The 16,883-nt window shown below is 38.6% G+C and overlaps 1 protein-coding gene across 2 annotated transcripts in view; it reads right to left on the reverse strand.

The window, feature by feature from the left end:
- The window catches only part of SMAP1 (small ArfGAP 1), a 105,612-nt gene that overhangs the window by 53,556 nt on the left and 35,173 nt on the right, over positions 1-16,883 (reverse strand). Inside the window, exons 5-6 of one of the 2 annotated variants that reach the window (XM_074153850.1) lie at positions 5,048-5,125; positions 433-513 (exon numbers count right to left, since the gene is read on the reverse strand). In XM_074153850.1, the coding sequence (XP_074009951.1) occupies positions 433-513; positions 5,048-5,125 (159 nt within the window). The remainder of the gene's footprint in view (positions 1-432; positions 514-5,047; positions 5,126-16,883) is intronic. The other variant, XM_074153851.1, reaches the window with a different exon arrangement.

Genomic DNA, 16,883 nt, shown 5'->3' on the forward strand with positions numbered 1-16,883 from the left:
TTTATGAAATGATCTAGTTGAATGTTTTCAAGCTACCTAAAGTTATTAATTGAATTCTACAGATTATACACTCATTTTTAAAATGCATTAATTTATGAAAGACAGTATTAGGTGATCATACAGTGCTCAATAAAAATGAAAATTTTCTGTGCCAAGAATAGCAATGGTATATCTTAAAAACCTTAATTGGCTGAGCTTAAGTCTTAACAAATCTTAACCGGCTTCCCTCATCATATGGTCAACCAACCTTTGTATGCAAGCAACAGCACAGGTAAATCATTCATGTGGAATATCTGGATTACTATTCACACACATACACATGTACATATATATATACACACACACAAACACACTTTCTTTTTTTTCCAAATCATTGTACATCTAATACTATGAGTAATTTTTAAATAAATGGAAAAAAGAAACAGTTCTTACCTTTTCAGCGGCTAATTGTTTTGATGGCTTTTCTGATTCTCTCTCTCTCTTTTTATCTTCTTTCTTTTTTTCTTTTTCCTTCTGAAAAAAAGGCATTTTGCCACTACTCAATAACAATGCATTTGCAAACATACTGAATGTCTATAATGTCAATATAGAAAATAAACAGAGATCTAGAGTTACTCTCTTTCAATTCAGAGTTTATGCCTCTATCTGCTCTGCTTCCAGAAGTGATTCATTTTGCTCAAATAGTAACTACTATATATACAGTATATATACTAGTACTATACTAGTAGTATATACTACTACTATATACAGGTAAAAGCATTGTAACTCTGAGAATTCAATACATTCTCAAATATAGTACTACTAAAAATATTGTAACTTTGAGAATTCAAAAAATTAACTATTTCACCTGCTCATTTGCCTTTCTTCTTATAAAAAGAAGGAAAAAAGAATCAGTGTTGCTACCCCTACACTAAGTAGATCTGAAAATAAAAACCCCAATAGTCCATTACCTCTGATAACCTCTGTCATTAGGACAGATGCCAGTGTCTTTCACCAAAAAAACTATAGTAAGGTAATGTGCATGCAGCTTTCTGCAGAGTTCCTAATTCTAAAAGATAGTCTAGTAGTCTTAAAAAAATACTCCTGAATGTATGAAGTTGACTTGGGCCATATGCTGAGTCATAAAACATTAAGTTGTTCCAGAAAGAGAAAACATAAGAGATCCCTTTACTTTGAATGCATTATAATGACATTACAGAAGTTTTTTTATTTAAGTTTTGAATGAATCAATGGGGCAATATTGCAAGTTGACTGAAGAAAAGCATGAAATATTCCTTAAGGCACCATAACATACAGAAGATATGGACTTTTTAGGCTACCAATTGCTTTGACACAGTGTTAGTGGTGATTTTTAGACCCAGTAAGCTCTCTGCATTTACCTTGTACAACTACAGTATGGTACTAGGAAGTATACTTGAACTTGAAAACGGATGGAACAAGAGTTTACCATATTTAATAAAGGAGATGAGGCAGTAGCTCCTAAATGTTCTTTCAGACATTAGGCTTGGATCCCTCTGTTCAAAGCTTCAAAACAGCTTTGTTCCAGAAAACACTATTTTTTAGCAAGTTTCCCAAAATTAGGAGGAAGGTTGAGAGCTTAGACTGAGAGGTTTGGTACCTGTCCATGCAGCTCTAGTGTTACAAATAGAACAGCTTACTAGGCTACATGATTCTGTCAATAGGGATTTTTTTTTTTCCTTTTTAACATGTGATATATGTAATTTTAAAATCTGTGTAACACGACATTAGGCTAAAATAGTTCTAATGCTAAAATGCAGAGGTGGGGGGTTTTTTCTCTTTTTTGGGGGGGACCAGGCACGGTGGGACTCAAGGAACACATTCTTCACAACTTCAAATAATCAATTTCCAAAAGTTTCACCATATTTACCAGATGGATTTGGGTTACTCAATTGAGGTAACTCAAGTCCCAACTAATCCCTGTGAATTATTTCATCAGGCATTAACTCAAACACTCAGGTCCTGGAACGTGAGTCTATCACACCAAGCACCTGCTTAAATGCAGGTGTCACTCAAGCAACAGGAAGCAACGACCACAACCATGAAACATCAGAAAAGGGCAATTTGGAATTTCTGTTTTGAGGAAAAGAACCAGAGACCAACTTAGATTTTAGTGAACATTAGGAACACAAAAATGAGCCCGGCAGTCCAAACCAGAGGTGCAGCCAACACTGTATCTCTCCTGTGGCAGCGCCAGATGTGCAACAAGAAGTTTGTATGACTGTGACAAGTACAGAGCAGTGTTTTATTTTGAGGCCATCATAATAATCTGAGACTTGCAGATTCACTGAACTAAGATTACAAATGCAAAGCCATGCCTTTGAAACCAAACTTAGCCTTTCTTCCATTACCATGGCACTGATCCTAGTACCAACATGCATTCTAAAGACTCCCCAGATCCTGTAACTGTAATCACCTGCTGCACAAAAATGTACTGCCAGAGCAAGAACTTTTCCAAAAGTCTTTCATTCCCTGTCCCCACTCACACTTTCCCAAGTTGAATAATTTAAATAAACCTAATAGCTTCTCCTGTGGAAGCTTTTCTACATCTTAGACAACTGCAATTTGTTTCCTCTCTTCCTGGGAAAGATTGTTGGAAGTGTGATAACAATACACTTATTTTTCAAATACAGTACCTTAAGTCACTTGAATATGTTTAAGTAAAGTTAATTTTGTTGCATATGATCATCTTCAGGATGTCCTGATTTCCAGTTTGACTTCAACATTTTTTAAAAATATGTTTTGTTAGAGAAGCTTTGCTTCTAGAGGAAAAAGTATCTGTAAACTTTTATTCTTTCGGATTTTGAGAATGAAGAGGGCTTGCAGTAAGTTTCATATGGCAAACAGTCCATAAAGGTGACCAAAAGTTAATAAATGCCTGTCATTGCCCCTAAAAAATCCCTGAAAGTTTCATAGTGAATGTATGAAGACTTAAAATAAGCCATTCACCAGTGCTTCTGCCTCCACACCTCCCAAAGCCTACAGGAACTCTCTCCCAGCAACTTTATTTTCATTCACTTAATTTTCACTGTGGACTTGAAAACCTGTAAGTCCTTCATCTTCACACTTCACAATTTCAATATGCAAACATTCTCCTTCAGCTCCATTAGATAAAAATGAATTCAGACTAAATAAAAACATTTCTCAGGTGCTGTATTCATGCCAGAACTTCAACTCAAGTGTTTCATTATGCAGCCAAAAAGAACTATGAAGATAATAAAATCAAACTGGCTTTATACTGATCTTAAATTCTAAGCAAAAAATATTTTTTTCCCCAATATTCATTTCTAACAACATGGCATACTAGTTAAACAGAGGAACTTTCAAATTTTAATCACAGAATGGTTAGAGTTGGAAGGGACCTGAAAGAAATTCTAGTTCCAACACCCCCCTGCCCTGGGCAGGGACACCTCCACTAGAGCAGGTTGCCCCAAGCCCCCTCCAACCTGTCCTTGAACCCCTCCAGGGATGGGGCAGCCACAGCTTCTCTGGGCAACCTGTTCCAGTGTCTCACCACCCTCACAGTAAAGAATTTCTTTCTAGTATCTAATCTAAATCTCCCCTCTTTCAGTTTAAAACTGTTACCCCTCGTCCTATCGCTACACTTCCTGACAAAGAGTCCCTCTCCATCTCTCCTGTAACCTCCTTCAGATACTGGAAGGTTGCTATAAGGTCTCCCCGGAGCCTTCTCTTCTCCAGGCTGAACAACCCCAGCTCTCTCAGCCTGTCCTAACAGGAGAGGCGCTCCAGCCCTCTGATCAGCTTTGTGGCCTCCTCTGGACCCTCTCCAACAGGTTCATGTCCTTATGTTGGGGGCTCCAGAGCTGGACGCAGTACTTAAGGTGGGGTCTCACCAGAACAAAATAGAGGGGCAGAATCACCTCCCTCACCCTGCTGGCCATGCTTCTTTTGATGCAGTCCAGGACATGGTTGGCTTTCTGGGCAGTGAGCGCACATTTTTAGCTTTTCATCCACCAACACTCCCAAGGCGTTCTCCTCAGGGCTGCTCTCAATCCATTCTCTGCTCAACCTGTATTTGTGCCCGGGATTGTCCCAACCCATGTGCATGATCTTGCACTCAGCCTTGTTGAACTTCATGAGGTTTGCATCAAGGATACATCAAGAGGCAGGTAAGAAAGGAAATGCGAGTTTCATTCTAAGTGGCTACTGCTATTCCTGGTACAACTTTAAAAACATGTCAAATTCATGAAGACTTGTGGTCTAGTCCATGACACTGTTGTTTAAATTTTAACTAATGTTTAAATACAGCTGAACTAAAACAATTTATATCGACTGTCTACATTTTCTGTATCTAGAAAACATGATTTACATTCAGATCATAAGTTATTTCATATACTGCATACAGTCTCAATTTAGAGTGAAGTATCCAAAAGAGCCTAACATTGAGCATTCACATTCTAAAAAAATGTATTTCGTTATTGTTGCAAATTGTGACATTTACTGAAATGTCATACAAACAATGCCTCATATACTACTTGTCTGTGTGTTTTTTCAAAGACCCTTCCAAACAATAAATGTAACATCAGCACACACACACATCCCACCTGGAAGGGATATTAAAACCAGTATGAGTTAACAGAAGTGTCACCAAATTAATTCTATATTTATCTCCCAGCAGACTGAACTAAATGGCTGGAACAGTACTGATAATTTAGATTCTGAAACAAGCAAGTAATATAAAAAAAGATACCAAAAATAATTCCTGAGGAGACAGGACATCACTCATGCCCATTAGCTGGGAATGAAATGGTGTTCCCACAGTTTTGTGACACTAAACCAGAGCAGAACCAGAATTTTGATATATAAAAAGCAAGAGGTAAGAATCATGCATGTGCTTTGTCCCACTCTACTGGTTGTTTTCGTTTATCTAGTACAGGAAGAAAGGAAAGAAGTATTTTAAATGCCACCAATTCAAATTCTCTAGTGAGCTCAGTGAAATTACTCTGCAGAATGTAAACATTTGTGCAAAGCAGGAACCTGACAGGAGTTACACCAGAAAACAATATACCTCTGCTTTGCTCTTCTCAGCAGCAGCTTGCAGAGAAGGAGAGGATGCCAAAGGCTGAGCAGCATCAGAAGAGGATATCTGTACAAAACAGAGGAAAGAAATGACAAAGAAAATAAGCAAGAACAGCTGGGAAGGAGGGAGCAGAGGCAGCTAAGAGACATGATTTTCATTCTTCTTTGCAATAACTCTGGGAGTAGGGGAAAAATACAACATAGAAGAAACAAAAAGAAGAGACAATTTTATTTTTTTTTTAATTTCTTTTTATCAGTACAATTTTTAAAGAAAACTGTCAGGTAGGAATGAATGACTTATAATTAAATTCACTAGAATAGAATGTAAGAAAATGACTCTGGATAAGATCATATCACAGGTCTAAGAAAAATAATTAGGATTCATCCATTGTTCAATTTTATCCAGTGTGACTATTGAAATATTAATGTTCTGAAGCATGAAGGCACACTGTACCAGAGAGAGGGGAGGGAGAGAAGAGTACCTTTGTTCTTGTTCACTGTAACAGAATATTTTTATTAAGAGAAATGCAAAATAACTCTGAAAGTTATACGTTAATTAACATTCTGATTAACTCTTCTCTATGAACACTCCAAATGAGTAAAGACCTTAGGGTTAATATAAAGCTGCATCCTAGCAGCAGGATGCTAGACCTTACAGACAGGTGATACCTCTTTTTTAGGAATCAGTATGTAAAATTACTATTAGCACCACTAGACTTCCAGAATTATCCAAAAGGCATAAATTGTATATACAACAGATGCAGTTTGCTCAAGAAAATAGGATTTCTCAAAATGCATTTTCATACATCTTCCTATCCTATTTCTTTATGCATAGTTGATCACTTTAATGGAAACATTATGTTTCTATTCCCCTTACTACAAAAGCACAGCTGAATTACATTGACCAAACATGTAGAAGATCTTCAGAGCTATAAAACTGACACTTCTACACTGTCTTGTATCACCTCTACTATGTATAAGGAAAATTTTAAAATAAATGAAGCTGTTACAGAGCAGGTCATTAAGTTGGATCAAAATAACCGATTTAGACAACATGTTTTTACCTAGTTTTTTTAAAAAACAGCTTGCACTAAAGGAAACTGCAAGCTGCAAAAAATCCCCAACCCTACCTCATGTCTAAATACCCCATATTTCTCAAAAAAATCCTACCAGTACCATTGCTTATATAGATGGAATATTCATAGCATATATTTATTCAGTATCTTTACAAATTCAGAAACCGTGGTTATCTTGGAAGACGGTGTGGACCTTCAGGAAAGATATTTATTTAATTTTTAAACCAAATTTTACCTGTAGAAATATGAAACAGAATTCTCATTTTTAAATTTGCTGTTTTAAAATCCTCAGGTTATTAGAAGAGTTACGGATACATCTGCTGCAATGAAGCAGTTTCTCAAACTGTAGCATTCTGTTGCTATAGAAACACCAGGATTCTGTTTATTCCGATTACACTAGATTGTAACCAAATAAAGATGTCAGAAAAATGATTAGGTAACTGCATATATTGAATGTTCCTTACTAAGATTTCAATTAAATGCAAATGTGTGCAATTGTGGTAATAGAGCAACTTAGATCTACTTTCAAAAGCGGGAATTTGGTTGTTTGGGGTTTTTTTACATTCTTTTGTACACTTCAGAGTTCAAGATAATTTAAGCTTGATAGCTCTCACGGGTGAGTAGCAGCTACTCGCCACACAGAACCAGGTAAGCAGACTTTCATTTGGGGTTTGGGAGGAAAACAGCACTATAGATGTTTGCGACACATTTCCATCCTCCCGTAGCAGTTCTTCTCAATCTGTATATCATCTTCATAAATTAAGGGATTATCTAACCTAGGATAAAGTAATCCTCTGAAGGCCTGAAAGTAATTATTGTAGTTTTGCAGATCAAGTAATGGAGAAGCAATAAGCAGGAGACAGAGCTAAAAGCATTTGCCATGTAGCCCAGGATATATGGAACAGGATGTGCAAATTGAGAAACGTCCAAGCGTAATGTTTAAAGACAAACAACAGCACTACATTCACTTCAGGCTGAAAAACAGCACTTGAAAACACACTTCACGTATGCAAATATTCAACTAAGCAAGAGTACAAAAGGCATACGACTGAAGCTAATCTTTAGGAGAAGACACATTATAATGTATAAAGAACTGATTAAGTTTCTATAATGAAAGCAGTAGAGTGAGTTTGGGCTGCTGACAGCTCTATCACAACTGCATAGTGTTAAATTTGTTATCTACCATGTTGTGCCAGATACAGAAATCTGAATGTAAAGATCCAGTCAAGTCAAAGGGAGTGGCTGGATGAAGCTAAGCGTAACACGGGATTAGCAGAGAGGCTGGTGCAGCCCACCGTGGCGAGTGGCTAAGCAGGCAGAGTATCAAGGGCTGACTAGGGTACCAGAGAAGCCTGGAAAACAACTTGCCCTTGGGGCAAACTGATTGTTAAGGGCCAGCTGAGCTGTTAGCCCCGTTAGGATTGCCAGCGGGCAGCCAACTCGGAGCAGGCCAGCAGGGGCCACGCTGGCTGCGGAGGAGCCCTAGCGAGAGGCAGAGATCCCCAGCCAGGACCGAGTCCTGCAGTGCCAACCACTCCTCTCCTCATCTGGGCTCAGGTGCCATACTGTGTAATGTCCATATGCCAGAACTAGCACCAAACAAAATTAAAAACTGTACTAACAATGCAATATAAGGGTATTATTTTATTATCTTGGTATTTTTTCAGTTAGAAGATTGGATCTTCATTAATATCCAAGTCATTGAAGATCAAGAAGTTATTGGAAGTGGTCAACATGGATTTACCAAGGGTACATCGTGCTTGACCAATCTGATAGCCTTCTATGATATAATAACTGCATGGCTGGATGAGGGGAGAGCAGCAGATGTCATCTACCTTGACTTCAGCAATGCTTTTGACACTGTCTCGCATAACATCCTCATTAGAAAATTAAGGAAGTGTGGGCTAGATGACAGGGCAGTGAGGTGGATTGAGAGCTGGCTGTGTGACAGAACTCAGAGGGTTGTAATTAATGGAGCAGGGTCAAGTTGGAGGCCTGTAACCAGCGGTGTCCCCCAGGCGTCAATACTCGGCCCAGTCCTGTTCAACATATTCATCAATGACCTGGACGAGGGGACAGAGTGTATCCTCAGCAAGTTTGCTGATGATACCAAACTGGGAGGGCTGGCCGACACTCCAGAGGGCTGTGCCGCCATCCAGCATGACCTGAACAGGCTGGAGAGCTGGGCAGAGAAGAACATAAGGAGGTTCAACAAGGGCAAATGTAGGGTCCTGCACCTGGGGAGGAAGAACCCCAGGCACCAATATAGGTTAGGGGTGGATCTTCTGGAAAGCACTACTGAGGAGAAGGATATGGAAGTCCTGGTGGATAGCAAACTTTCCATGAGCCAGCAATGTGCCCCTGTGGCCAAGAGGGCCAATGGAATCCTGGGCTGCGTAGGGAAGAGTGTGGCCAGTAGGTCGAGGGAGGTCATTCTCCCCCTCTGCTCTGCACTGGTGAGGCCACAACTGGAATACTGCATCCAGTTCTGGGCTCCCCAGTTCAAGAGAGACAGGGAACTACTGGAGAGAGCCCAGCGTAGGGCAATTAAGATGATCAAGGGATTGGAGCATCTCCCTGATGACGAAAGGCTCAAAGAGCTGGGACTCTTTAGCCTGGAGAAGAGAAGGCTGAGGGGAGACCTTATCTATGTTTACAAATACCTAAAGGGTGGGCTGAAGGACGATGGAGCCGGACTCTTTTCAGTGGTTCCCAGTGACAGGACGAAGGGCAATGGGCACAAGCTGGAACATAGGAAGTTCCATTTAAATATGAGGAAAAACTTCTTCACGGTGAGGGTGCCAGAGCCCTGGAACAGGCTGCCCAGGGAGGGTGTGGAGTCCTCTTCTCTGGAGATTTTCAAGACCCTCCTTGATGCAGTCCTGAGTGATGTGCTATAGGAAATCCTGCTTTAGCAGGGGAGTTGGACTAGATGATCTCTAGAGGTCCCTTCCAACTCTGAAGATTCCATGATTCCGCAATTATTACAGATTCTAACACCCTCAAGCATGAAGAGAAACCTAATACCTTAGTCATCAACTGCTTGGTTTTCAGGATACTTCAAAACGCTTTTTTAACCCAAACTAACCCCATACTTCAGCAAATCAGTGAACTTGCTTGATATTTTGAGATGTCAATAAAACCTCACAGGTTTTGCTTGCCCTTGTACCATCCCCCAACTCCTACTTTGAAAGGTTGTGGTATGTTCATATTTTCAAACTGTAGCACACTTTACAGATGTAATATATAGCAAAAACCTCAACAAATAATCTTTATCATTGGCATAAGTCAACCCTGAACAACTTTGATTCTATTCTGATGACTTCATTGCCAAAAGCCAGGTTAGACCACCCAAAGTTAGTATCAATACCTTCTACACCCCATTTGCAGTGCAGACATCCCATTAGCTGTGGGGCGTGTTAGTTACTGAACAGATGAAACACTGATAAGGAACTGCTGCTGTTTTGTATTTCCAGTAAACTGTTTTTAAAACTACTGCAGTGATAAAGCAGCTCTTAGAGCTGCTCCCATCTGTAGTCAAGAGAGATTCGTTTCCTTGCCAAGAAATGGCAAATGAGAAAGCATCTGCTCAGTTGTTACCTATTTCCACATCTGTGGGCAGTCTCAGGAGGGCCAAGGCTGGACTAACCCCCGGATCAAACCACTCACCCACGACAGGTAAATGCATCCCACTCTCCCAGAGCACATGCTGCACTCAGCCCTGGTGAAACTGCCTTGAATTAGCTGAGCCACAAATGCACTTTAAATATTTATAGCAGGACCCTGATCATCACTCAGGATTGCCAACCAAGGTTTTAATAATAATTTTAAAACTGTTTTTTAGGAGACTGAAAAGCAGCACTATGTAATCTTACATCAAAGCAATATATGGGTTTTCTATTTGGTATCTATCAGTCTTTATTAATAATGACTTTTTTCTATAAGCTTGATCAGAAGCACCAAAATAAAGGAAGATCTACCCCATGCTTGGGTATAACTCTGAGTACCTGAAAATACTGTTGTTTACAAGCAGCATACCCTCTTTAGTGTAGAAAAAAAAAAAAATTTGGTTTGCAAAAAAACCACTATTCCACAGCAATAATTGTCTTCTGTTTTTACTTTTCTAATTTTCCAGCTGTAATCTAACTGCTATGTTCCAGTGGCCAATACTGACACCAGTTATGAAGTCTGTAGAGGAGAGAGCAGGTAAAGGCAGAAAATATCTGTGTTTAATTTAGATCCAATGGAAAAAGACATTTGAGCAAGTAGGTACTAAGAGCAAGATTTTTCACCATAACCACTAAAGACAAGTGACCAAAGCCTGCCCCGCTTTTGGCCACATCTGTAAATTCATCTGAATTTCTCCATCAAAATCCAAAAAGCAATTTCCAGCCCTCTTCCAGAGTTCCAGTAAAGCAGCACACAGTGATCTACTCTGGCAACATATGTTAGCACTAAGCTCTGCAAAGTTGTCAACTAAGATGTCCTTGGTTATTGGCACTTCAAAGTACCAGACAAAACTGATGGCAACCCCTGCAACCAACCACACACTGCTAGAAAAAGAATGAAGCTGACAAGCTTGTGTGCATTAAAAATGTACTCCAAATTGACAACTAGCATCTGAATATTTCATTTTAGTTTTTAACTTAAGAGTATTTGGGTCTTTTGATTAAGAAGTGAATTCAGAATTGCCTAAAAAGAGGGAATGAAGGCAAGGAGCGATTTCTTAAGTTTCCACATTTATACTCATATGTCCACAAAATTTCAATCGTGTTTCAGACCAAAAGACTAATAGTAATTTTATTTCTAGCAATTCTTGAATCCTTTTCCATTGTTTGTGTTTTGGGACTCCTTTTTAGAAAGCTGATAAAGCAAAAATAACCATTTTGCATAACGAAACTCAATACTGTCTTTAAAGCATCGTGTACATTCAGTGCTGAGGAAGAGAATACATACACATGCAAGAGGACCCTAAGATTTCATTTTCACCTATGCCCTGAGACAGACTCTGTGATTCACAGAAAAAGTAGTATTGGAAAAGAAAGGATCTGCAGGTTTACAATATCACTCCAGTTCCCTGTCCCTCTTTACATGGTAATGTGTTACTTGTCCATTTTGTCTGCTAAAAACTTCTATAGTATTAAGTTAATACTTAGTGGTGGCGCTATTCAAATATACACTATGTTAACAGTTCACATAAAAATATGAATACAAACAGTATTTGGCCCTATGGCTCTAATGTAGTTTGTGCACCAGACTACAATGTCAAGTGAAAAAAATTAAGATTAAAGAAGCACTAAACGAAGATATCAGAGAACATAACATACAAAACCTAAAAATTATTTTACTTCAGTTTGTACTAACACATTTCTGATGGTAGATAACAGTCATACAAACACTTATGGTTACTAAGGTCAACGTACTAATAAAATCAACTTGTAGTTTTTTCAAAATCCTGCTACTGATGTAATGCATGTTGTTATTCAGCCTTTTATCAAAAAGGGGTCAAGTTAAAGCTTTGGAAACCTGTATTAATCTTCCATTTAAATATGAAATTTAGGGTGCTATCACTCAGAAGTGATCTCTTAATCAAGAGATTAAAAAATGAGTGTGTTATCAAACCATGTCAATATATTCAGGAAATTAGCAGCTGAACCAAATACAACGGTGCCCTCAAGTGCCTGTTTTATATGCACACAAGATACAGGGAAGTAACCTAAATGGACTACTCTACACTCATTTTACAGGTTTTAAGTTCAGCTACTACATATGTTTTTCTCATTTCAGCAGACTTTTGACTTTATTACTGTACATCTCCAACAAATGTTGACAACGTTAAATGAGTATTTTATTTTAAAGCAGTAGCAATCACAAACTGCTATTAGGTGCATACAAACACACCATCAGCTGCTTACCATTTTTGAAGAGGTCTATTCTCAAAATACTGAAAGGAGTATAAGAATACTAGAAAACTATTAATAACACTTATCTATGAATTTCTGCAGAAGTTCTTCAGGCTAACTGGTAAGGCTTTTTTTTTAAGTTACTAAAATCTCTCCCTCATTCAGTGCTCTAAACCCTGGACATCACATAAAAAAAGTTGTGTCCCGTGTTTCACAAAACACTTCTTCAAGAAGCCAGTACTGCTGTTCCTTTAACATCCTGAATATGCTCACCACTCCTCCATCCCTTCAGAGTGTCCATATCTCCTTACGGGAATACGGTGAAGCTTGTGCAAAAGCTAGCTGGAGTTCTGGATGTGTACCTTATTCCAGGTACTGGTAATAAACCTATTAAAGGACAGGCAGAAATTAGAAAGGAATATGAAGTAGAGAAACAGCTTTGGGATCACCTAAATTCTTTAACAATGACCAGAAAGATGATATATGTAATATTTTCTTTCTTAAACAACAGGGTTTCTGTTTTTTAAAACTTATTACTAATTCTGAAGTGAAGAGCTACCAGCTACTGATAAATTTCCATACGACTGGGAACTGCCTTCACATCAGTGGAGCAGATGATGCCTATCTATCTATTTTGTAAGATGTAAATGGAGGGGAAGCAATACAGTCTTACTCTTGAGGTTTTATTATTACAGTCACTAATATGGGAAAGTCTAATCTCTGAACAACTTCTTCCAAACTAGAAAATGATCTCTCCAGCAACCTTCCATTTTCAGTTCTGGATGCAACTGCTTTGCCTTAGGGTTGGTTAGATAATCAAGGGAAATCAACAAGGCCAAAAACTGAACTGCTTTGTCATAATAGTCATGAGTGTGAGTTAACACTTGAAATCTGCTCTCTTTCACTGGAAAACCCAATCTGCCTGCAAGCATTTGTTGTGATATTCTGAATAGATTTCTGAGAAGACTCCTCACCCTGCATTCAAACCACACTGTACATCATCCATTTTTAGTTTCATTCAAGTGTTCATTCAAGTGTTTCAAGAGAAAAAAAAGTTATAATAGTTCAACAAAGATGACAATTAGCCTTGAATACACCATGATATCATTTTTTCAGCCTGTAACAGAATGTCTATTCATGAACTGCAAATATTCCAGTTTCAATTCATTAAACATCTCTTACATCTACTGGTAATGTTAGGAAATCCACTATAAAGACTGTTTCCCCAATACAGGTAACAAATTTCATAAGAACTGGGAAAAGAACTGTGCCCCAAAGCCAAGAATAGCTGGAACTGCCATAGCTTCCAAGAAAATATCACCACAGGAAATTAAATTTAAAAAAATATTAAAATTCCCTCACATAAACACATGGGCTGCGATAACCACAGGCTACAGGTAGAAATATTACCAACACAAGTTTCTCTTTTCTGGCTCAGCATGACCATCTCCATACACAGTTTTCTTGGAAGCAGTAGAAAGTGGTATGAGGAATTAAGAGAATACGAAGTTATCCAGAAAATTACCAATATATCCCAGAGAAAAAAAAAAGGCAACCCCCCCAGAAACAGAAGAGTAACTGCAATTGTGCTAAGGGCTGGTTAAAGGAACACAGGAAAAAAGGCTAAACAGGGAAAAAAGAGAAGGGGGGAGAGGGGGAATTTACTAAAAGGGGGGTAAGTTAAGGGACACAGCTGCCTAGCCTGTATGGTGTTTTTACACCTGGGAGCTCCTTTTGTATACCCAGATTTAAAACTATGCAAGTCTCATCTACTGTAATAAGGAGTCTCCCTAAAATAGTAAGACACTTTGTTCTCCTAAAAAAAAAAATCAGGATAGCTCTATATTTCATTCTCTTGGAATATGCCTTGTGTCTCCACCAAGGTTCACATTTGCTCCGCTCATATTTATTGCAACAATTCTGAAAAAGACCTTCAAGTCATTTATTTAAGCATACAAATTCAAATTTTTGGGCAAAGGTGTTTGTATAATTGTAAGCTGTGCTCTCAGAAGAGTGCTCCAGGAGATGTGAATTAAAGGAGTACAAAGAGTTCAATGAGAGCCCAAAGCAAACAAAAAACTTAATAAGCAGCAGTCTTCAGAACTAAGACTGTTAGCTGAGAAACTGCTTTGAATGCTCTGCCCTTCAGTCCTAGGATTGCTGTGTACTAAAAAACCTTAGGATGAATATAAAAGGATTTGTCTACATTTGAAAGTGCTAAATCACGTTCAAGTCTGAAGTGGAATGATATTCCTGAACAGTTTCATGTCAGCACCCACCTGAATGAGAATTTTAACATACAAAATCACCTCACACCACCTGACCTATGGTAATTGTCTGTAGTTAATTACAGAAGTGATGCAATCTCTCAATTGTGTTGTACAAGCTTTCAGGGATAAATCAACTCAACCAGCACAGCACATTGCACAGTAAATTGCTCATGTTATCGTTTCTTAGATGCACCACATTCATAAAGATGCCCTAATTGTTGCACTATTATGTGAAGTTTGCTTTATTGAATTCTACGCTATACTTTGCATCATTCACAGCTTACGTATGCCTAAAAGTTGAGAAGGGGGTTTGGCCGAAAATTAATTCTATGAGGACATTATTATGCTGAGGATATTTAAAATAAGTTGACTTGCTAACAGCTACTGCTGCTCCTAAGTTGATTATTCAAAGAGCAAAACAAATTCCTGGCCTTAACAATACCAAACCACGTGTGTTATTCACAGAACAAACATATATATATATCTATCTCTCTCCAAGTAACATCCTGTCAGCTTCAAGTGTTTTTACTTGCATTATTCCTATTTTTAAGTTTAAGCATACATAAAAAGCAGTTAAAAAAACCCATGAAGTCCATAATGTTTCAAAATTACATCACACCAAAGCAAAATAGGGAGGCAGCTGGCCAGATCAAGTAACTATTTACTGATAACCCACTTATAACAACTGAGTAAATTATACCACTCATTCAGTCCTGAGCAGTGACAGAGAACCAGCATTTCACATTTTCCCAATAAAGATGGACAAGAACACTCTGAGATCTATGCATTTTAATAGATTTTAAATATTTTTTAAAGTCAGGCTGCTTTCAGTCAGCATTAGAATTTTCTAATGTACATTTGAATTCTACTTAAACGCATTATTCTATTTAAAATGTAACTAGCCAATAAAACTGCAGATGCCTTTTGCCCATAATTTTATCCTGCATTGCTTTTCAGTGAAACATAAAATAAATAATTTAATTTTTCATATTTGCTTATTTTTAGACCGCACATCTGATGGCACTACTGGTCTCTGCACTAGCTGATTTTGTTACTATAGTGTGTATTTCTAAAACCCAAATTTAGTAATACAACAGTCTTGTCAGAACACAAAACATGTCATAGAATCAACAGTTATAAATAAAAATTTTGTTAGAAAAGATACATGAATCCTGAGCATCACTTATCCTTAACATATATATATATATACATACACTGCTGGCCCCACCAGACAGAATGTATTAACACAGATGTTGTACTGTCAGACAAACTTGAAAAGCTTACGAGATCTTGTCAAAATTAAGCTAAGAGATATATTGCATTGCATGTTTGAAGAGAATCTATTCAAAACAACTTTTATGCTACCGGGAGCTTTTACCACAAGCAACTTATAACAGTAGGCCAAATCCAGAAAAGCCTCTTAAAAATTTTAAATGTGACCTCAGTAGAATTACCTGGTTAAGGGAAGTGACTCTTAGGGCACAGCTATACTGTTTCTGCAGTTCCATATTACCCACTCATACCCAGAAGGGACTCCTTTTACCAAATGACAACATACATACGCAAGTCCAACTTAAATTGGTCCTAATCCAAGCAGAAGGCATTGCTATTTCAAAGGTGATAACAAAAAGTAAGTGCGCCAAAAGCTCACATTCACCCCAACAGTGCCGATTTTGATTACAAATAGGACACAGGGTGCTCTCTGCAAAAGCAAGAAGGGTAAAGAAATTTTCCAGAAGAAAAGAGCTTGCATCACTTGGCACAGACACCTCACCTGAAACGGTTCACAAGACAATAACTCCTGAAAGCATTGTGCTAGCAAGTGCTGTGATGTTACCAAAGCACTCTGCAGAGGGCTGCAGACTACAAGCAGGAATCTCCTCCTCCTGCCACAGCCACCCCTGCAGTTTCCAGGGAATCTCAGCCTCCTCCTGGCAGGGTGGGAAGAGGGAAGGTGTCTCAGATGTCATCAGGACTGCAAAAAGAAAGCTTTAGAAACTGTCACCACTCCCTGCACAGGGGCACTGAAACGCAGAAATGCCTTCCTCACCCTATTCTTCCCAAACTCCTCCACGTGTTGGAAGTGCAGGGTAACTTTCCCTTTTCCCTGCCAACAGTATGCAGGAGCAGAAAAGCTGTGTCTAAGACATGCAGAATGGAAAAGTTACACCTTTTCTTCCTCTTCCCTGCCAGTCCCAGGCCCGGCCACAAGATGATCATGACGAATGCACGTGAGCTGGGCTGGGACCAGAGCCACAGAGGACAACCCACAACAAGCAGCAGACTAGGATTACAGGCACTACACTAGTTCAGCTAATTTAGTATTGTGTACTTTATGATTTTTCCATAACTGTGATTTCAGATTGCCTACCTCAAACCTGATTTTTGATGGCCTTGAAGAAAAATGGGTGAGTGTAACTGCATGAGTCGTCTATTGCCAAAATATTTCATAATCAGATTTTGTTCCTGTGTCAGAGAGATCATGCCATTTACATCAGTGAAAGAAAAGCCCAGGTAGGAAGAAATAAAATGGTCTTCCCTACTCAGCAGTAACATGAATCTCTCTTCAGCTTGTC

This window comes from Numenius arquata, chromosome 9, assembly GCF_964106895.1.
Source record: "Numenius arquata chromosome 9, bNumArq3.hap1.1, whole genome shotgun sequence".
Classification (NCBI taxonomy): Eukaryota; Metazoa; Chordata; class Aves; order Charadriiformes; family Scolopacidae; genus Numenius; species Numenius arquata.